This window comes from Myotis myotis, unplaced genomic scaffold (assembly GCF_014108235.1).
Source record: "Myotis myotis isolate mMyoMyo1 unplaced genomic scaffold, mMyoMyo1.p scaffold_m19_p_2, whole genome shotgun sequence".
NCBI lineage: Eukaryota > Metazoa > Chordata > Mammalia > Chiroptera > Vespertilionidae > Myotis > Myotis myotis.
Genome location: NW_023416324.1, coordinates 47,062,115 through 47,085,889, shown reverse-complemented (window position 1 = coordinate 47,085,889; position 23,775 = coordinate 47,062,115). Strand labels below are relative to the sequence as shown.

Here is a 23,775-nt window from a genome sequence, read left to right as displayed (position 1 = left end):
CATTCAAGGCAAATGACGTTTACTTTGCTTGTCAATATAACGAAAGTAGGATTTACTTCATTAACCTCAGTATACACATCTATATAGTGGGAATGATTAATTAGTGCCACCTAAGAAACAGAGCCAGAGCCAGAGCCATGATAAGTAGCCAGGGCTTTCCTAATTTCTAATTTCAGTCCACTGTCCAATTTTTCCTTCATTCAACAGTTGGTTTGCTTTCTAATTGAGATAGGAATTGAGGGCTGGGAGGGGAAAGAGGAGTAGAAAAAAGATGAGGAAATCAAAACCTTTTTCTTCAGAAGGAAGAGTTGCTGAGGCAACATTATTTTTGCAAATGAAACTCACAAGACACACACTCACCTGCAGCAAACCTTTTTTTGATGAGTGAAAATCGATAGCCTGCTCCAACAAGTTCAATGTCACAGCCAGAAAGGGTGCTTCCTTCACTTGTAAACTGCACAACCAATGGGGAAGGTTTGCTTGGGCCTTCAGATAACTGAAATCTTGCCAATAAAGAACCCACACCTATGAAAAAAGTATTATATAATTGCAAGACAATAGTCAACACCACATTCTGGGTTTAATTTTAGAAACTGTATTCAAAATTAAATAAACAAAATCTAACTTATCAGAAAACAGTATATGTTCTAATATGGTGATTAGATTTATCATTAAATATGATGAGTGACTCCTACTGCATGTAGATTCAAGTGTAATTCAGCCAAATAGTATTAAAAATTTTGGAAGTATGCTACTCAGAAGGCAATGTATTCTCCAACCTATGATTGATATCAGAGGAAAGTAAAAACCTATCTAAACTATCAGAGAGTGTGAGATATGATACAGAGTGGAAATATGCCTAATTAAAAGCTCTTTTTTTTAATGCTGAAAATATGATCTGTTTGATGTGGGTTTGAGGCAGAAAAGGGGAAGCAGAAGATTCATTGACGAATTACTTGCTTTTATTGGTTGAAATACACATATGCCAAAATGAAGTGACATATTTTGCTTGCTTTTAGTATAAAGTGTATTTTGGTTAAGAGTTACCTGATACCTGCAAATGATTTCAGCCTCAGATATTAAATAAAGTAAGCCTGTGATGACATTACCTCCATTTTCTGACTTCTGAGAAATATCGGGAATTTTCCACAATATTCTTTGTTGTTCAGCATTCCTAAAAATAAAATTGGTAAAAGACTTTTGCATTTGCAAGGTTTTTTGTTTAATAGATGCCCTATTTTTTCCAGATAGTGTTAATTTTTTAAAAAAGGATTTTGAAGATTCCAGCTACAATTTAAACATTATCTATCTGTTTATCTATCTATCCACATATAAATTCTCTCCTTTCCTGTTCCTTATTGTAACAGGCTACAACACTGTCAGACAGATAAATATTTAGAGGACAATACGGTTACGGTTTTTAAACACATCTACTGAAAAGATAGATGAGAAGGGTCAGCTCATCAGTTCAGGCCATTTACATTGGAGCTGTTATATGGCTGGCATTCATTTTTAAAAAATGTTCCATTTTCTGCTTTTTACAATCACGTGGGAAACCCAGAACATTTTTCCTAGGAGCTGCCATTGGTACTCAGTGCCTATTCAGTCTCTGTTCCCAGAGGCTACAAAGTGAAACCCTCCACCTTCTCAGGCTCCCTTGTGTTTAGGGCCCTGGGTGCAGATTAGACTTCACCAGTCACATGCACTGCGTGAGCTCTGGAGAACAGGAGGGAGAGAGAGGCCTTTCTCCTGCTGCTTTCTTGGCTGTTTTCTGCTGCCAGCAACCTGAGATGTGGGGATCCGACCGCAACGCTCCAGTCCAGCCTGCAGTTTTGTGAGTGTTGAAAGGCAGTTAAGCTGGTAGGAACTTTCTCATCCTTCACCAGAGTGACAGTGGGTGTTCTTGAATTCAGTGGCTGCCCTGGCAGCCTCCTGATGTTCCTTCTTGGTTATGGCCAAGGCGAGCAGCTCCTCTGGCCGGCCGATGCTACGTCTTCCAGGAAACATTCCTGGAGACCCAGCCTAAAGCTTGTTTTTCTAGCACTTCCACCATGTACGTGTGGGCATCTAAATCCCTGTGCTAAACCATTTTCTGCTTAAAATAGCTGCGGTGGTTTGTTTCTTTCCCTGAACCTGACACACAGGCCTGCTGTGGTCTCCAGGAGGAAACAAATGCTAAGAAGTCTGGGGTCCCTCTGTCCAGAGGAGCTCTTTGGGGAAGCCGAAGGGGGTTGGGGCTCCTTACCAGACTGCCGGGGGGAGCACGGCCTGGAGCTTGGTTACTCCTCCGTCGATGGGGACCAGGAACTGCACATTGTTGAGGGCCACCGCGGTTGTCATTGCATCCGTATTGTATTTGTAATCTATGCGCAGGTCGGTGCTGGTGGGCTCACACCGCCAGTTCACTGCCAGGTTCAGAGGTGTGGACTGAATGCCCTGGGCGGACACCTTGCCAAATGACAGGAAAGAGAATAGTTAAGGCTCCACCATTAATCAGAAACAAGCCAGAAGCTAGGATTATCTCCCATAGGAATGTTCTTAGACATCAAAACGTCGTGCTGTTAGTGCCGCTCACGGATGAGCTGTCAGTGAAAATCACCATGAAGGGTGCCATGTGAGGGAGAGCTGGTGCTTCGGGGAAGTTGTTTTTTGTTAAAAAACAAAATCAATGATTAAACTCTCTAGTACTGTAGAGTTTAGAATACACTTTATGTCAGTTAAGGAGGTGATAGAGCACTGGTTAGGGGCTGAGGCCCAGGAGTTAGACAGGTCTGGATGTGAGTTCTCATTGCCAGTTACAAGCTGAGTGATCTTGGACCAGTTACTAAACTTCTCTGTGCCTCAATTATATCCTCATCTGCCAAATGGGAATGATAACAACAATATTTACCCATAGAGTTGTTGGGCAGATTGAAGATGTTCATGGGAAACACTCAGCAAAGGGCCTGGCACAGAGTCAGTGACCAGTGCTTTAATTCATGTGCCCTATTGATATTCTTATCATATTTGCCCTTCACAACAAACCAGTGAGTTAGACAAAGGAGGTTATTGTTACTCTTTTCGGATGTGTCAAAATAAGGACTTGGCCCTCTAACTGGAAGTGCAGCATTCAGCTGTCTTCTTTCAATTCTAGTTAGAATCAACTGTGAGTCTGACCAAGGAAAATCCAGGTTTGAAGAATCAACTAAAATATATTTTACCTAAAGCCAATAATATAAAATTGAGTTTTAAAGGCCCAGAATGAAAAAATTCACAATGTTATTATTCCTTGATTGTTCAATGTGACAACGAATAGCTCTAGGAAATTCTCCTTTTCTAAGTATGTCACCCTGCAGGAGCGATGGGGTGGTGTCTATGCCTTTGCAGTTTGATTCATGGAGTGTGAGTTTTGCTGATTTTGAAGACTATAAACAGCTCTTTATTGACTGTGCAAGGTCTGCACATATGGACACTATGGTGAAGCGGCCTGAGGCAGAAGTGGCTGCTGCAGAACCAAGCCCAGAAATGTGTTGTTTTTTAAATAAAATGACAGGCATGGCTTTTGAGGACAATTTCAGTTAGATAATCATTATTATGATTTTTTAAACTTTAAATATTTTTAACAACACAATCCTCTGCAAATGAACTTTTACTTAAAAATCTATCAGTTAAGATAGATCAAAAGCGGTGTTTCTGCACTCTGTCCGCAGCAGTTCCAGCTTCATAGTGTGGTTCTATTCAGCCAGGTGCTTGTGGCTAAGTGAGGGTGTGTTTCTGATTGTCCTTACTATTGGGGGATGATACTGGTGACCAGAAACTAAACATGCTGCAATTTGAGGGCAATCCCACAAAAAACACTAGTTGTGCCTCCCACCCAATTCCTTGCATAATTGAAAACAACACAATTCAACAAGAGATTTTTCAGAGCACACTTTAACACAGAACAACAGGCCTAGGGACATTTACATTTTCCAAAGTACTTTGAACTATAGTAAGCTCCTCATACAGCCTATAAAATATCCAGGTAGGAGTCATTATTATCTTTAATTGTAGATGAGGAAACTGAGGTCCAGGGAGATGAAGTGCCCAAGGTCAGTGGCCAGTAGGAAGGTGACTTAATTCCAGAATTCAGTTTCTTGCCAATGTTATATTTATACACTAAACTCATATTGCAATAGGTGAGTCTATCTATTTTCTAGGTTCACTTAATGACAAATATGAAGAATTTAAAAATTTCACAGGATTTAAAATTTCAAAAAAACAATTTTAATTTGAATTGAAAATGTAGATGCAGGATTTGTAATGAAAGTTCATGAAAGAAAACAACTACAGTTTTAGTTTTACCCTCTTGGGCATAAGAACCATGCATGTGCCCCAGAATTTAACTTCCTATTCAGGGAAAAATTACATTGGAATGTCTTTTTCTTAACTCCTTTAATTTCTCTCAGAATCTTAAAGCAATCACTAAATACATTTAAATGCTTTGGGAAAAAGTTAAATGAAAATGCATTTTATATTATCTTTTTAAAAAATTTTTTATTTTCTTGTTTAAAGTATTACAAATAGTAGTACATATGTCTCCTCCCCCCCCCCCCCACCCCACTGACCTTCCCCTGGCCTCCCCTACTCCTCTGCACATGCCCTTACCCCACCCCTCCAGTGTCTTGTGTTCATTGGTTATGCTTATATGTATGCATATAAGTCCTTCGATTGATCTCTTACTGCCCCCCTCCACAACATTCCCAGCCTTCCCGCTGCACTTTGACAGTCTGTTTGATGCTTCTCTGCCTCTGTATCTATCTTTTTGTTCATCAGGTTATAATGTTCTTTATTTTTCATAAATGAGTGAGATCATGTGGTGTTTTTCTTTCACTGCCTGGCTTATTTCACTTAGCATAATGCTCTCCAGTTCCATCCATGCTGCGGCAAATAGTAAGAATTCCTTCTTTTTTATAGCAGCGTAGTATTCCATTGTGTAGATGTACCATGGTTTTCTAATCCATTCATTTGCTGATGGGCATTTAGGCTGTTTCCAAATCTTATTATCTTTTAATTATAAAAGTGATGAATTTCTGTCATGTTGTGTGTTTGTTTAATATTATCTATATATATAAAAGACTAAGTGACTGGCCAACTGGCCGACCATTCAACTGACCAGTAGCTATGATGCGCATTGACCACCAGGGGGCAGACGCTCAACGCAGTAGCAGAAGCCACAGGCATGGAAACATGGAACAGACTGATGAATCTCAGAGCGAGGGGAGGAGGGGGAGGGCGGGAAGAGATTAACCAAAGATCTTGTATGCATACTAGAGTCCCAGTGCACGAATTTGTACACCAGTGGGGTCCCTCGGCCTGGCCTTCGGGGATGGGGCTAAAACTGGCTCTCTGACATCCCCCGAGGGGTCCTAGATTGTGAGAGGGCACAGGCTAGGCCAGGGGTGGGCAAACTTTTTGACTCGAGGGCCACAGTGGGTTCTTAAACTGGACCGGAGGGCCGGAGCAAAAGCATGGATGGAGTGTTTGTGTGAACTAATACATGTTAACACTGCTGCTGGTGAAGAAGCGGAGGGGAGAGCAAGAGAACCCTCCGCTCTTTTGGCTCCGCACGCCAGATAGAACAGCCGAACGGGCCGGATCCGGCCTGCAGGCCGTAGTTTGCTCACGGCTGGGCTAGGCTGAGGGGCCCCACCAGTGCACAAATCCATGCACTGGACCTCTAGTTGCTAATAAGCTTAGATAATCCAATTCTTACAGAAAAAACATTCATTTGCATTTTTGTAAAATGTGCCATCATATATATATATATATACTTCACTTTCAATGGTTTCCTTATGATATTATGAGTGCTTTTCAACCTATAGGGTGCATTATAATCATTTGGAGAACTTGAAACAAATACAGATATCTGGGTCATATCCTAAACCAATTAAGTCAAAATCTCTGGGAGTTTCAGGGCCCAGCAGATGTCTATGTCTGTATCTGTGTCTATATCTCTATGTCTATTTCTATATTTTCAAATAGATTTTAATGTAGGTGTCTATGTATATCCTATATAATAAAAACCTAATATGCTAAGTGTCCAGTGGTCTGGTTGTCCATTCAACTGATCAAAGCGTAATATGGTAATGATATGCTAAGGCCGCTCAACCGCTCTCTATGGCATGCACTGACCACCAGGGGGCAGACACTCAACACAGGAGCTGCCCCCTTGTGGTTATTGTGCTCCCACAGGGGGAGCGCCACTCAGCCAGAAGCCCTGAGCCAGGTTCATGGCTGGCGAGCGCAGTGGCAGTGGCCGGAGCCTCTCCCGCCTCCATAGCAGTTGGACATCCCCTGAGGGCTCCCAGAATGTGAGAGGGTGCAGGCTGGGCTGAGGGCCACTCCCTCCCCCCAACTGCACCAATTTCGTGCACCAGGCCTCAAGTCTATATATACTAGTAATTACCACAAGTTCAGAACTAGTATTCATTTACAAATTCTCTGGTGATTATAGATTTATGTTTAAGATGCACCAATTTCTAGTAAAATACAACTTTAAAAATAATATTTTTCCCCATCTTAAGAAAAATAATATAAACATATTTAATCACAAAAATTATAATACATTAAAGATAACCTAGGTGATCAAGTGGCTGGGAATTGATAGGGTACTCAGGCTGTACAGAATCCTGGTTTGAAAGCTTATTTACTAAGCCAGTAATAATTTGGGAGGAGGGCAATCCTGGAGAGAAAAAGAAAATTCTTTTATACCATATTGTGTTGTACCAACCAGTCTTTTAACATCAAATTATTTCTTATCATGAATTTTACTAGAATTTATTTCATAGGACTACCACATTAGGAAAAAAAACACCAGAGTACTTACATTTAATAATTTAAAATAAGAGGTTTTAATATAGTAATGTTCTTAACAAAATACAGTGAACAAGTTTATCAAAATTTATAATATTCACTGACGTAATTTTCTGCAACTTCATTCTGTGGCATGTTTTTCTAATATTTAAATAAAATATTTTACTTGTAAGTTTAAACTAAGAATATGTATGAATATTCTTGTCACCAAGTCTGCAAGTAGTCTTTTAAACTTTCTATTTTCTTATAAGTATAGCTTTTAAATAATATTAAAAGAAATGTTATTTTATTTACTTTTATTTAATGCTAGGTATGTTAGAATATACATTTGTAATGTAAAAACCACCCCCTGGCCATATAAATAGGCTTACCTGATATTTAAGCATGTCCACATTATAATATGTAGCCTGGGGTTTTTGTTCAGACACTTTCTTTAGGTGAGTCATCAAATTTGGCATGTTTACCCAGAATTCCTTGCTATTGGCATCACTTTGGGTATTATCGCTATTCAATTGGGAAGAAAAAAATGATTATCATCTTGACATAAAGAATCATCTTAGCAAATTGCAGTCTGATTTCTACATCCATCTTTGACAATTTGTAGATTATATTATTAACAGTAGTATGGTTTCAATTCAATTGCAGTTCTAAATGGTATTAAGTTAATAGATTAATACCCATAGGGAGGCATTATTGTAGTTTTATAAATCTCAGTGAGTACCCAGTAATATTAACCAATCATAATGATAATTGGTTGCTTTGAAGAGTGAATTATTTATTAATCCAAACTTAATAGCTCTTTCTACATCACCAGTTTCCTCTGACTTAGACAGTTAATGCAATCAAATAGCTGAGTTTATTGGTTTTCTTTTTTTTCTTTTTTGGTATTGACTTGAACAGTAGTTTCTCAGAAATTACTGAGTTAAATTTTTGGCCAAATGTCTTTGTCGTCAACTGCGGAAAAAAGGGTGATACTAGAATTACCATGCTACCTTTTTAGCATTCACAATATATCACCTAAGAGCATCTAAGTCATAAAAAAGTCACTTTTCTTACAAGATGACCCTGGAATTTAAATGATAATTACCATGGTAGTTACAATAGACAAGCACAGTCTTGATGAACTGAGGAGTTTGTATTCTTATGAGAAGCATTAGCTTTGCTCAGGTGCCTGCCCACAGGTGACCCACCTGATATATCTTGAAAATGCTCTTCTCAATGACAAAAAAGTCACATAAGAGTGTGAAAAGCATTTGCTCACTTCCCACATAATGAGGAAACTGAGAACCCAAGTGATTCAGAAACTGGACATACAACTCAAGTTTAATGACATTTCACTTTCAGAATATTCTACGTCAAACAGTAGATATAATTTTCTGAGCACCTATTATGTGCTAGGCACTCTGTTAACATTTCATTAAAATCTATCTGTAAAGGAAGAATTACCTTCCTTTTTAAGGATGGGCAAATGTTATAAAAGAGAAAATTAGAGATTAAGAAGACAGAAAAGTGGCAGTGATAATGTTATAAAGGCAGGTCACAAGTAAGCTGGCAGAAGTCTAACAAGTCAGAACAGCTCAGTCAAAAAATCATCAGAGCCTTAAAACTGCTACTGCTCTGTTGAGAGGGAGTAGTTTGGGGGGGGTGGGGAGCCAAGTCTCAGCATGACCTATGTGGTTCTGCTGGGCCCTGGTCTGGGTTGTTGCTATATAACTCGGGGCATGTAGGAAGAGAATCCTGGCCTCCTCCGAGACTTTGCCTCTAATCAAGCTGAGGTAAAGATGCTGATTCAGGCTGTTTACTAGTAAAGTTTTATTATCTAAAAACATTCAAGTTACCTAGAGCTTCCAGAGCTGTCGCTACACAGCAAGGCAGCAGATAGTAATGGAGGGTCAGCAAAATTAAGTAATTTGCTTAAGTTGGAATAGCTAATAGGTAAGAGAATCAGGATTCCAGCCCAGGTCAGTGTTATTGTAGGTCATACTATCACACTATACCAAACAGAGGCACTCAGTTGCTACCCAGCAATGTCGATATAATTATGTTTCACAGAAAAGGTTTTCATGTTCATGTGAAGAGTAACGCACAATTCAAATATCATTTGACTTTAAAGATGCTACTACAACAACAGCTTATTCCTTTTATTGGGTTCATTTTCCACCATCCTTAGCCATTGTCTACTGATGATAAGTAAAATGGACAATAAATAAATTGTCACTAATACAGATTTTATTACTCTAAATCTCTCTCCAGCCACCTGAGATAGTTGGCCATTAAAATACGTATGTGCACAGATGTACAGTCAATCACAAAAAACTTGGACAGCTGTAAAAGTTCTGAGTTTGAATCTGCACACATATCTGAGCAGCAGTAATTGCTTTACAGTGTTACTTCCTTGCTAAGGTTTATCCCTCCCTTATCTGAGAATGAAGTGCTAAGCTACACATATCTCTAAAAAAATTGTGCAAAATATATTTACCAGCAGAGAAGTTGGGGATTTGGCAGGACGTGTTCTAACCTGCTGAAATTTATCACCCGGAAAGTCAGGGCAGCTGGCGATGGGTTGTTGGCAAAATGTCTGGTGATGCCGGCAGGGAAGGACAACACCATTTCTCCAGTAATCTTCACAATACATCTGGCATATCAAAACACATGAGAGGAAAGAGAGGAAGCACAGATCAGTATGCTGTGAATCAAAACAGTTGTGAAAAAGAACAGGTTTATGAACAGATGAAAGGTAAACTCTTGCAACTCCTCTCAATATAAATCATTTCTAAGACTCAATGGTTTGTTTTAACACTTATCCAAAAAATAGAGTGGCTATTCCACTGAATGTCTTTTTAAACTGGAAGAAGTACAGCTTTTCTTTTGTAGAAAAGTCTACATGTTCCCCTCACAAATAGAACCATCTTATTTTGGTGGTTCTCTCTCTCTGATTTCTGAAGTTTTGACAGCATAGGCAAAGATATTAAATTGCACAATGTTATCACATTTTTCACTGGGACTTATTTTAGTTCTCCGAGGGACATGATTGATGCATTGAGCATGTTCTTTCATGTACCCTTGAGGTAAACTTAAGCTTCCAACTTAACAAATCTGCATTCCATTAACTTGTCTACTTGGTTGAAATTGTTACATCAGTTAACACAGGAGTTCACACAGTAGGATGATAATTTGGAAGGAAGAATTTCTTTTTTTAAAGCCTTAATTGAGGAATAATTGACATATAATTATATATAAACTAGGGGCCAGTGCACAAATTCGTGCACCTTGAAAGGAACTGTGGGCCGTGAGGCTGCAGTGGACAAAGGGGTGGGTCTCGACCCATCTTCTGTGCCCCTGCACAGCCCCTCCTGCTGCATGACCCCCGGTCCTCTGTCTGCCAGCAATCCTGCTCCTGCTGCCACTGCTCCTACGTGCCGATGGGACCAGAGTCAGGCACCGGCAGCAGGTGTGAGTGGCGGCTCTGGCATCAGCTGTGGGCGTGAGCAGGGCTGGTCCCAGGCACCAGCAGCGGGTGTGAGCAGTGGCTCTGGTGCCAGCTGTGGGAGCAAGTGGGGCGGATGCCAGCAGCAGGTCTACATGCTGGGCAGGACCACGGAGCACGGGAGCAAAGAATTTTCAGTAACCACCAGAGGCTCGCCTTGATGACAGCAACCAGTGTTACGCCTTGGTCTGCCACCCCGCTCACCTGCTCCGCTGCAGCCAATGGCTGCCATGTTCTCTGTGCGCCCCCTGGTGGTCAGCACACATAGCGACCAATTGTTCGGTTGTTTGGTTGTTCCACTGTTTGGTCTATTTGCATATTAGCCTTTTATTATACAGGATGACACATTTATGGTATAATATTCCATAATTTTTGACATAGTATACACCCCTGAAACCCTTACACATTCTAGATAATGAACATATCCAACATCCCTACATATTTTCCCATGAATCTCTGTATCCCTCTTTCCTGCCCTTCTCCATCCTTCCATTCCTCGTCCTTAGGCAGTTGCTAATACGCTTTCCAATACTATACACTAGTTTGCACTTTCTAGAATTTTATATAAACTGAATCATAAAGCATGTGATTTTTTTTGGTCTGGCTTCTTCCACTCAGCATAATTATTTTGAGTGTCATTCACGTGGTGTGACCATCAATAGTTCCTGACTTATAATTGCTAGGTAGCATATGGATGTACCATAGGGTTTTAAAAAAACCCATTCACCTTTAAATATTTGAGTTCTTTCCAGTTTTGTCCTATTACAAATAAAGCTGTGATGAATATGTGTGAGTCGCTAAATGGATATCTGCTCTCATTTCTCTTGGATACATACACAGGAGTGGAATCACTGGATCACATGGCAGGTGCACCTTCAACTTTTTAAGAAACTGCCAAATTGTTTTCTAACATAGAAAATACAGCTGTATGAGTTTCAGTTCTACACAGGCTCACCGACACTGGCTAGGGTCTGTCTTTTTAATTTCTGCCATTTTAATGAGTGATCAGTGGCATCTCACTGTGGCTTTACTTTCATTTCCCTAATGGCCAATGAACTTTATCATCTTTTCAAGTGCTTTTTTGTTATCAGTTAACTACTTTGGTGAAGTATCTGCTCAAATTTTCTGCCAAGTTTTTAATTTGAATTTCATGTTCTTTTATAAATTCTTTATACATCTTTTGGATACAAATCACTTATCAGATACATGCTTTGCAAAGATTCCTCCACTCCCCCTTCATTCCCCTCCCCCCTCCATTTGTGGCTTGTTTTCTTATTCTTTCTCTTAAGAGTACCGTTGAAAATAAGTTTTAATTTGTCAATTTATTTTTTACAGGTTGTAGCTAATAAATTTATTCTTTGAGGGGCCTATCTTTGCCAAATACAAGTAACAGAAATTTTCCCTATATTTTCTTCTAGAAGTTTCTTATTTTTACATTTAGCTTTATAATATATATTTCGGTCAATTTTTGTATAAGATGTGAGGTATGGATCCAGGTTCACTTTTTTTTTTAACACTTAGAATATTTCATTGACTTTAGGTCAGCAGGGAACAATTACCTGCATTTATACTTTTTAAGATACTTCACCTCATTGAAAACCAAGACAAATATTACATTATAGATGTGGGACTTTCATGTGTTTGCTGCTCTGGGTTGAGAAAATGTCCATCTCTTTCCTACAATGTGTTTCAGGCTTACAGATCACCAACAAAAGGTGTATACCCCAAATTTCCACTTGCTGCCATTGCCTTCTGGCCAGAAATAAACTTCTTGGTAGCATTTTTGACATCAGCGTCAGCTATTGAGCCAATCTGCTGAGGGCCTGTGAATGGTGGCACATACGAGCCAGCGGTGAGAGCCCAAGACCTGACTTCATCCAGGAAGCCTTCAGAAGACTCCACTGACATTAGGTACCCAGCTTTCAGCCTGTTCTTGGCAGCCTGGACATCTGGGCTGGAAAGGTTTCCTTGAGCAATTGCTTTGACTTGGTTGTAGGCAGCCTTGATAACATCTCCAGCAGCTGCAGCCTATGAGATAGCATAAATCCCAAAGAGTCCAGAATCCAAGTAACTGGCATTAAAAGCAGAAACATCAAATGGCTAGTGAGTCCCCTTGGCAACTAGTGAGGGCTGGTGGCATTGCTGCCCCGCTTGACATGTGGTCCGGCGCTGAGGACATGCTGGAGAATGCTAAATGCATTTGCTTCTGCACTTCCTATGGCAGCACTTCCTGCTACAAAGGCAGCATGAATGAGACTGTCTCCATTCTGCTCTCGAATTTCACCTCCATGTATCTGGCCTTTGCACCTGATAAACCAAGCCCACCCCTCATGTTCAGAAACCGTTCAGCAACTTGCTTCAGAACAGGATGACTCACACCAAGTCCAACCAAAGCCATTCTTGCACTTGTAAAATGGTTCTGAACATAGTGATGTAACTCATCTGGTGTCACTTTTCCGATCCTATAATCAGGACTATACAAGGAGTTAGCCAAGGCATTTTGGTAGGCTGCAGCATGCAGATTTCCAATGATATGAGCCTGTGTGCTCTGAAGAGCCACAGCGTTGTCAATCCTCAGCTGAGACCGAAGGGCAGCCACCTCCCAATGACGAAATTCAGGTGCTGTGGTGACGCTGAGCAGGAACTCCATTAGAATTTCCATGTCATCCCGCAGGCATTCCACAGTGTAGCTATGTTTTCCCTTGTTGAAGTCACACTTAATTTACCACCAACAGCTTCAATTTCATGGGTTATCTGAAAAGATGATGGATGTTCCTTTTGTAGTCAGACTGGATGCACAACAAAGCAAATGAGAGGCTCCTCAGTTGTTAGAGTCCTCGTACCCACTGCCTGCTTTAATGAGCAAACCCATTCTCTTTTTAAAAATATTTTATTGATTTTTTACAGAGAGGAAGGGAGAGGAATAGAGAGTTAGAAACATCGATGAGAGAGAAACATCGATCAGCTGCCTCCTGCACACTCCCCACTGGGGATGTGCCCGCAACCAAGGTACACGCCCCTGACCAGAATCGAACCTGGGACCCTTGAGTCTGCAGGCCAATGCTCTATCCATTAAGCCAAACCAGTCAGGGCGAGCAAACCCATTCTTGATGCAGGAGCACAGTTTTCCAGAGATGCAATCACTAAACTATTTGGTAATTTGGTAAAGTTGAAGTCCTGGAGATGTGCAGGCACTCCTGCAGGGGCAGTCATGGCTTTCACTTTGGGAGCAACTTTGAGGGAATAAAATCTCTTGAAAGAATATACAAGGCCTATCTAGTGCCAGTTGCCTGCAGTGCATGTGGTTCCCGCATGCATAGGTATTGCAGCCCACGTGGCTTTGCTAGTGCCCCGTAGCACAGCAGCTTCCCTAGCGTCTGAATCCTGTGGTGCATGTAGTTGGGCTGCCCCGGTGCCCAGATCCTGCAATGCTTCTTTTTCATAGTTGTTTTGGCTATAGTTAGGTCCTTTGCATTTCCATATGAAATTTAGAATTACTGTGTCAACTTCCGCATAAAATCAACATAGCTCCAATTCACCTTTTACTGCCTGCTCTGAAAAAAATTATAATGGGCCCTTTGTGTTTTTTCTCTGCCAACAGGCACCATGTTAATCTTTGTCGTTAGAGGGCGCTGGAAAGACACTGCAGGAGACGGGATTTTCCTCCTGGTTCCAGTGTGCTTGCTAGGCGGGCTCCTGCAATATACAAGGCCTATCTAGTGCCAGTTGCCCGCAGTGCATGTGGTTCCCCTATGCATGGATATTGCAGCCCATGTGGCTTTGCTAGTGCCCCGTAGCACAGCAGCTTCCCTAGCGTCTGAATCCTGTGGTGCATGTAGCTGGGCTGCCCCGGTGCCCAGATCCTGCAATGCAAGTGGGTCCTTCAGCTCCAAGCTCCTGCCAGGTATGCACCTTCTCCACAGCCAGCTCCTGCAGCGCACAGCGGCCGGCAATATCTACTGGCCACTAGCTTCTGCTGACACCCCCTCAGTCAGCTCTGGAGTGGAGCGTGCCTCAGTGACACACTTCCCCATGGACAGCTGGGAATCTGCAGGGCTCTCCCCAGGCCAATGGCCTGGACACCCTAGAGAGGTAAGCTAGGCAATCACATGGCTCCCCTGCCCTCTCCAGGTTAACTGTCCTTTGCAAATCAATGTTTCATGTTATTTTGTGTGCTTCCAAGGTATTTCTGAGGTATTTTCGAGGGGAAGGGTAAATCAGGCCCTTGACCAGAAGCAGAAATCTCAAAAGGATTATTCTTCTTTGGGAAAGAGAAAATATTTAAAATGAGTGAACTTTTTTATGACTTCCCCGTACATCTGGACAACTGAACCTGGTAGCAGTTCTACAACTTTAAGTTCAGGAATATACTTTCTAGGGAAATTGAGGTCAACAACTGCAAATGTTGCTCATGTTTGAGTCTAGGAAACTCTATTTGCCCCATCGTCACCCTGTGTACTGTGTAACCGTGCTTGACGAGACGCACAGGGCTCAGGTGAGACAGTCCTGGGTCCACATTCAAAATAGCTTATGTGAAGAACTGCTACAGGCTTGTATGCCTAAGGCTGGGTTTGGGGTGCAGGTGGAAGGCAGGTGAGCTCTCTTGGTTTGCCATATGCTACCCTCTCCCCTCAGATACTGTCCCACATAACTCTGCACTGCTCTGAATGAGAATTTTCACCTCCACCCATCTCTTCTGAAGAATATTGCTGAGCGCGAGTTTGGGCGCCCGCTCTGCTGCCTCCCTTCTCTATCTCTTAGACCCATAAGCCTTGCTTAATTTAATAGTACTAAACTGGAGCTGAGCCTGAACTTCCTCTCAAGCTGAGTCTCCCCTTGATGTCTTACAATATGGGAACAGGCATAATATCATTTGATAAATCTAGGAGAAAACAATAATTAGAGCACTCGGCAAATTAGACGGCGACGGTACCATCACTCAGCATACTGCTAGCAGCGCGGCTCCGGCGCTTTTTAATTGGTAGGAAAACCGCTCAGTTTCTTTTCCAGGCTGCTGAAAATGAGATCTAGGTGGTGGCTTGGTGGGGGATAAAGTTGCTCTTTGAAAACAAGTCAGCGAGGGGAGGAGGTGGTGTTTCTTAAGTCAGTAAACATGCATTGATTCCTAACTGTGTAAGTTTATTGTTTTGAGTGGGGAGGCAATTAAAATGTGAGCAAAACAGCCTCTGCCTTCAAAGGGGCTAACGGTGTACAGTGAGCAATGAGTCTTCAGTACAAGGCAATACAAGGACACCAAGTCTCCTCACTTACATTACATTTCTGAACTACATCTCAAGTGTCAGAGTCAGACTTTTGCTGACTTAATAATCCATCCAATATCAAAGTTGATCTGAAACTTTCTATGTAAAAATTAATATTCTCAATATTCACTAAAGGAAAATCCTTAACTTTAATGATTGTTCCTATCAGCATACAACGTGACTGTATTTCATGTGAATGTGAGTTATGGAAATCTAAAATATTGCAATATAGAAATATTAGCAAACTTACTTTATGAATACACTTTGAAATCATGTGAATCCTTACAAAGGAAACATTTGTGAAGAATGGCAAAAGTTCAAAGTCTACTGGCCAAGTGACTTACAAACTGGATCCTCCCATAGGCAGCACCATGTTAGCCAGTCAACAGAAACGCTGGCCAGTTTTGGCCAGCAAATGTGTGGATTTGATTTATGTGAGGTCAGCAGAAATGCATCCTCATTAAATGTGACTTCTCTGTGCTGCCCTAATAACTAAGCCCATGGTCTTCTTTTCAAACGAACATACCCCTGTGCATAAGCAGCTTCTCTTCCTTATAATCCCCTTCCATTGGCTTAGGTACTAGGCCAACTCCTTTTCATATTTCAAGACTCAGTTCAAAAGCAGGCCCTACTGAAGCCTTCCTTAATATCCTCTCCATTTAACCTTTCTTAAATTTTCCTTTTTCTAGTTTCCATGGACATATGTACATATTTTTTTGAAAATGTTGTTGTTTCTTGCACATATCTTATCTACTCTTGTGAAGGCAAGTAGTATGTCTTAGGTTCTGGGAAGGCAAAGGTGCATAACACAGAACCTAGTGCAGAGTACATTTCACAGTGATGCACAGGGTGCACATTCAATGTGCCCAGCATAATGTAATGCACTAGAATGAACAGTGAGAAACAGGATAAATGTGGTCCTTGCCCAAGCCTCCAGGGTAAACAGGGAGACAAACACTTGAATAAATAACTGAAGTATGATGATAAGGGATGGGCTGAATATAGCTGAGAAACCCAAGTTTTTCTAGGGTATTAGAGAATTAACCCCTAGTACCAGGCTTGTTCAAATAGGAGATAATAATGGGAGATGCGTTTTCCTAGCCAGCAGCAAAAATCAAGGAGTTCTGTGCCTACCAGCTATTGAGAAAGACTCAGATGGCAGAATACCTGTCACAGGTGTTCTGAATACTCAGGGGAAAAGTGTAACTCTATTTGAATGGATTTTATATCATAATGGATTGTAAAAAACAATTAAAGTAGTAGATTTCTGTTTCCAATGTACATTCTGAACACATGGAAAAGGCTCTGATTCAGGATGAGAGGGAACCACAGGCAAAAGCAAATCCCCATTTCTTTTCTGCATCATTCCCTATGTGGTGCTGTGTTTGGCTTTAACTTCCTCCTTCCTTCCTCACCCCATGATCAAACTTTTGAATGTGAATTGCTTCCTTGGAAGTGAATAACACAGGGACAGCAAATGATTTACTGCCTGGATAAGAAATTCAATTTAGAAGAACACTACTTCATGATCTGTTCATAAATTTTAGATCTCATAATTTTAATGAAATATTCTGTGCCTCCTATCTACCAATATATAGTATGTTCTGCAACTATTTATGGCAGTATAATTAAAAACAGCTCAATATGTGCAGTCATCCACAAGTCAATGGCTCAGTTCATATCCAACGGCACAGGAAAAGCACTAAAAATTAATTTGGTTTGACTGCTTTTATGGGTTTCAATATAAGAATTGGGGCATGGGGGCAGGGGATGTAAACATTCAGTCTATGGCACCCAGGTTTATCCCATGTAGTATATATACAACTTAAACTCAGGGTATGTCCTTGCTCTAACAGTTCAAACTCAGACCTCTGTATGAGGTAGCTTTTAATTTCTATTGATATGAGGATGTGGCAAATGAACTTCCTGCTTTGAAGATAAAAAAGAAAGGACCTGAGATAAACCAGAGTGCTATAGACTGAAATCTAATCCCCAGTCTGATGGCATTTGGAGGTGGTCCTTTGGGAGGTGACTAGGCCATGAGGGTAGAGCCCTCATAAACGAGGTTAGTGCTCTTATGAAAGAAAGAGATCCCACAGAGCTCCCTTGTCCCTGCCACAATGTGAGGTTACCTGGGAAAAGGCTGTCTATGAATCTGGAAGCCAGATCTCACTGGACACTCAAATCTGCCAGCTTCTTGACCTTTGACTTCCTAGCCTCCAGAACTATGAGAAATAAACTACCTACTCTATGGTATTCTGTTTTAGCAGCCCAAATGGACTAAGATACCACAGGCCACAGTGTTGCTTCTCTACAAACTCTGGGCTTAGAATAAAACATAGATATTTAAAAAGACATGACACTTAGAGTGGTTGATAGATCCCAGAGGTTGGGTAGGACACCAAAAGGTGGAGTTACTAATTATATTACCTTGCCAGCATAATAGTGTTACACCTAGACTTATAAAAACCAGTGTTTCTGAAGTGTAAAGAGAATTCATGATTAGTCATACAGATTCCCACTTAAAATACATGTGGGAAGCAAAGTTCTAATTATTCTTAATTATCACTGTTTTCAAAATTTTTATAAAATAGCCTATTGTTCTATATGCACATTGATTTTTTTCTCTCACTGTTATTTCCATAGATACTAAGGTTTTCTCAGCAATATTTCCCTCACTTAGGTTTGCCCTTTGTTTATCCATCAAATTCAGACCTGAATTCTACTAGTGACACAAGTGAAACCTAGTTTGACTTAAGTGTTTAGTTTTTAGTGTAGAACAATAATCACTCTTAACTTTGTGTGTGTGTGTGTGTGGGTGTGTGTGGTTCATGAACCCCTTTGTGAAAGTGATTAATGTTGTAGACCCCCTCTATGGACAAATGCATATATGCACACACATAAGTTAAGTAATATAATCTCAGGAAATCCACAGACTTCCTGAACCCTTTTTGTGAAACTCCTTATATAGAGACAAAACATTTAGTTATGTTACATATACATTCTGGTCAAGTCCCTTATCAATATGCACTGATATAAGTGAAATAAGGTTCTTGTAAATAGTAGTATATTTTCCCCTAGAAGTTTTGTTTTGCTGTGATTACAATTTATTTACTTATTTATTTCTGGCCAGTTTTTCCTTACTCAGAGTAAGGGTCACATATAACTTGCCCTCTTATTTATCCGGGTGTTATGGGAAGTTTTTTCCCCCACATTCTCATTCCAATGCACCATTGTTTTAGTTTGTATGCAGGCAATTCCTGTCCAGGAAAGATGAGGGCAACAGAAGACGTGATCTGGACATTTACTTTTGTGACATAATAGGTTTTCTCATTGCTGACAGAGTTGAGTTATAGTATTCTGTTACTTGCAACCAACACTAAATCAGAGATTTCTAGATGGTAAGATATTCGATTATTGGCTCTTTTGGTACATTCTTTAAAAAAAAAATCAGTGAATTAATATCCCTAATTAAATCTTCTTTTCCATTTCAGGTATACCACTTGTTCATGTTTGCTGGACTTCTTTTGGTTCTAGGACAAGGAATTAAGTAGGTGTATGTAAGGTAGCCTCCACCGAATAAGACAGAGTGTGGAGAATACAGGGGACTAAGTCCCAGGCTTACTTGCTGGGATCTGCTCCTTTGAAGTAGGCGTTGACCGTTTCTGTAAATGCTGCTGCAACAGGGAGGGTGTCCTGGGCCCCCATGGTTAGAGGGCTGGGTCCCCTGGAGGAACCTGTATAAAATGAAAAAATTTCATTAATATGGGCATAAAAGACATTTTACTATATGTGGAACTATATTAAAGGATTAAAGAATACAATCTACTACTGAAAAAAAGGTAATGTGCTAAGAACTATAACTTTGTATATTCAACATAGAGCTCAAATATTTAAAAAGAAATATTTGGCTGGTTTACAGACAAACACACTTGAAATTAATTCAGTATGTTATTTTACTACAGAAAAAAATCCAAGCAGAAGAATAAAGTCCTAGGTGTTTCAATGTTTTGCATAAAGCACAAGGCAGTATTTGCATGACAGTTTGTACAGCAGGTAGTTAATAAAGGAAATTATTAGCTTCCTATTTGAGCATTCACCCTACATAATTGCCCATAACACTTTTAGCATTTCTTCACGTTAAAGACACAAATAGCCACAGAGTACAATGCTACACTTTGTCCTTTTCTGGATTATTTCCGTTTTAAAAATTCTGGGATTATTTCCCAATTATTCTCAGATCAAGTAGGCTCAAGCTTACATGTCCAAAAAATGGACAACCAAAATATACCCTTTAGCTTGGAACAAACACATAAATGCATCAATTCATACTATCCTATATAATAAAAGGCTAATATGCAAATTGTCCCCTCAACTCAGAGTTCAACCAGGAGTATGACCAGGGGGCAGGGCCAGCTGGCCAACCTCCCACGTCTCCTCCCCCTATCACCTCCCTCCCCCCACCCGCTGGCCTGGCCCGATCAGCCCCTATTTCAGCGGGCTGGCCGGATGTACCCCCCCTCCCCGCCACCGCACGAATTTGTGCACCAGGCCTCTAGTTAAAAATAACAGCAATACGCATGTTTATTGAACACCTTCTACACACCAGGCACTGCACTGGATACCTTACAAGAATATCATGCAACCCCACATCAGCCCTGTGGGACAAACATTATTATTCCTATTTTACAGAAGAGAAAACTGAAGCTCAAAGAGGTAAGTGACTTGCCAAAGACAATAAAGTTAGTTGAATGGCAAAATTAAAATTCAAACCTAGATTTGCCACCCTATAAAGCTCATGTTTTTCTTATTATGTCATACAGTTTGTTTATATGAGACATTTTCTTGTATGGTTTTGACATAATGTGAGGCTTCCAAAGGGAGCAAGGCTTGGGATTATTATCTTTGTTATTAATATGTAGGCCTGGTGCTGAACAGTAAAGTGTTAGTAATTATAAAGTATTTAATTATGTCCCCTGCTACTGCTTCAAAGGAATACATTTACTCTTCCCCGCTCCATCACAGACTGCATGTTATGCTTCTTTTATCTTCAGTAACTCAGTCACTTCTGTTTTGTTCTCTGGCAATGAAAAAATATACCCTTTGTAGATCTCTGTCTTCAATAAAGTTTCCCTTGATAATTCTAGTTCACGCTAGTCTCTTCTTTTTCTATTTCCCTTGGCTGTTAATATCTAGTAGTTGGCAACTGATTATACTAGTAAGAAACATCTGCTTACTCTCTGCTATGTATCAGGTACTATGGTGTTGGGGATTCAAATATAAATTAAAGATAATCCTTGTCTTCAAGGAGTTGCAGTTCAATGTGCTAACATCACTATCAGCGTTAACACCATCAACACCATTCACTACCATCACCATTACTTCCTGCGTACTTACCAGGTGTGGTACATATATTATCTTTGTAAACATATGAAGGAAGCATTACCTTCATTTTGCAGTTGATATAGCCAAGGCTCAGAGTTTATACAATTAGGTCAGTCTTGCACGGCTGGTACACAGAATATTTAAGACTGGTACTCAGATATGTTTAAGTGCAAAGTTTAGGCTCTGAGGGCTATATCATTTTGCAGACCAAGTAGGAAATTATAGCATCATTTGAGGGAAAGTAAACAATTAAAGTACCAACAGTGAGTGTTATACATGTCTAAGTCGTTGCTGCCCACAAGACTTTAAACATTTAGAGAGAAGAAAGTATGACATGAACTTCTTTTATGAGACCTCCCTAGTCTGTAAAATAGAGCCCGAATTACATTGACCTTTTAATAAATAAATTATCCATTGCTGAGTCTCAAAAAGGTAAAGTTTATGCACATCAATAAATAAAGGAGGCACATGTAAACAAAGACCATTATTTTCTAATAGTGTTGCTCAGTTTATTTGTTCACACATTAGTTCAAATACTTATTGAATGAATCCTAGGTTATTCTGCTGAAGTAGCACGGTCTCCCTAACTGTTGGTTAAAACTTGGCAAGGGGGCTGGATTCTCACCAGTATGTCAGGATCATAGCCACCTTATGATTGTAGCTTGGAGTTTTGTGAAGGGATAGACCTTCAATCAAATTATTAGAGCAATTTAATAAATGCTTTGGGAATGGTACGAGCAAAGCTCTATGAAAGCACTTCTTGCTTGGATGCGTCAGGGAAGGTTTCATTGAGAAGGTGATAAGGTGGCTGAGGTTTGAGGATGACTGGGATCTCAGGATGGGGAGAAGGAAGATGGTCCAGCATGTACATAGGTGGACATATGTTTGCTCAGTTCACATGATATTTTGAGAAACCACAGGAAGTGTGACATTATTATTATTATTATTATTATTATTATTATTATGTGTATGTGTGTGTTTGTGCATATATATATATGAATGTGGTGGCTATTGAAGGCTGAGACAAAGAAGGAGATGAGGCTTGGGGGGTTAGGAATCAGGTCATGAAGAGGTTTATATAACTATTTAGGAAAATTTGTCTTTATTTTATATGTGATTTATAGGCATTAAAATCATAGTTATTTTTTGATAATCTAATACAAATCTATGGTGCTTTTCAGAGCATCAGAATTATAAAATTTGGAACAGAATTATAAAATTCTTAAAGTCCTTGGGAGTCCTGGATAAAATTAAGAATACCCTCTATGGAAGATGGGAGGGCTTTGAAGCATTTGAAATAGGACAGTTAAAAGAGGGCTTGAGTTTAGATCACTAGCTATAGTGTGGTGGAGAATTTAGTGAGGGAGACAATAATGCAGGCAAGGCGACCTCTTAGAAAGAAAAAGATAAAAATTGGTGAGAAATGCCGATATTAGTAGATGAAGAGAATATCATGTGTAATATTTTTCAGTTCTGCAAAGCCTTCAATAGTCTCCCATGATATTCTTATGAATAAAATAGTGAAACTGGGTGGATAATAGTCTTATCAAGTGAATTGAGAATTAGATGAATCACAATATTCAATGACAAGTATATATTAATCTACACATATTCTACAAATGTTGAGCCATTTCTAAGTAGCGATTATCCTAAATCTATTTTAAGGTAAATTGTTCTTCTTTTTTCTTTTTAACTATTTCCTTACGATACAGTTTATTACTACAAAGTGGGATGACCAAACTATAAGGCAAATATATTTTTTACTAATAATGACAGATTAGTTTGCATAAAGATTATACTTAATTAAAATGCTATTAGTAATAAATGAATGCTTCTGTTCCCCTGCAGTACCTTAAGAGAGTCTGTTAGTATTATCATTAGAAAACTGGTTTAAAACCAGAAGAATATCTAAGGTGGTGAAAAATTCAAACCTCATGGCCTAAGAGGACTATGAGGAGCCTGTCACCTATTTTCAAATATCTAAAATAATATTACCAGACATTGACTCAAGGGACCAGGGTTCATGGCCACGGATCTGCAAGTTAATAGCTACGTGACCCTGGGCAATTCAATTAACTTTAGGTTTTCTCAACCACAGAACAAAGGCAACAGAACACATACTCTCTGTGTTTTAGAATTCTATGATTTTTAAGTTGTTTATAGGTACTAAAAAAATTTGAACAGTAGGAACAACTTTCTAACAGGGAAATAAGCTGCCTTGAAAATAGTATCTCTTCATTGGAAGTTGGGGGAGGAGGATCTGTCAAACATTTACTGAACCTCTACTTCCTGCAAGATAATGGTGGGGACACAAATATGTAAACTCTCAGGAAAACAAGACATAAACATATGAAAAACTTAATTAACATAAGCAAACAAAAGCTTAAGACAATAAAGTGAGAGCACTAGGTTTTTTCACCCAAGATTAATTGCCAAATAAGCCAGATGGGGGCACTGCTCTGTGACTGAACAAAAGGAAGCTTGGGCTCTGGTCATACAGATTTAGCTCTGAATCCTGGCTCCTCCGTTTACACTCTGGATGACCAGGAGCAAGCTACTTAATGTCCATGACTCAGTTTCCTCATCTTTAAAATAGAGCAGATAATAATAATATCTATGCTAAAGGCTTGTGGTGAACATCAAATGGGATATTTGTGAAGTCCTTAGCACAGTATGTACTCGAAAGACATAATTATTGCCGTTTTTGTTGCTGTTACTTTGTCAGGGCAAGCTTTACTCAGGTTGTTGAAATAGAGTAGGTTCTTTGAGGTTAAGTATTTACTTTGGTAGGAAACAAAGGGAAATGAT

The 23,775-nt window shown here is 39.9% G+C and overlaps 1 protein-coding gene across 13 annotated transcripts in view; it reads right to left on the bottom strand.

Moving 5' to 3' along the window:
* Positions 1–23,775, bottom strand: part of SGIP1 (SH3GL interacting endocytic adaptor 1) — a 214,827-nt gene that overhangs the window by 4,644 nt on the left and 186,408 nt on the right. For all 13 annotated transcript variants that reach the window (XM_036351643.1, XM_036351642.1, XM_036351646.1 and 10 more), the window contains 6 exons: positions 19,208–19,319; positions 9,314–9,469; positions 7,206–7,338; positions 2,246–2,448; positions 1,110–1,174; positions 361–525 (listed from right to left, as the gene is read on the bottom strand). In XM_036351643.1, the coding sequence (XP_036207536.1) occupies positions 361–525; positions 1,110–1,174; positions 2,246–2,448; positions 7,206–7,338; positions 9,314–9,469; positions 19,208–19,319 (834 nt within the window). The remainder of the gene's footprint in view (positions 1–360; positions 526–1,109; positions 1,175–2,245; positions 2,449–7,205; positions 7,339–9,313; positions 9,470–19,207; positions 19,320–23,775) is intronic.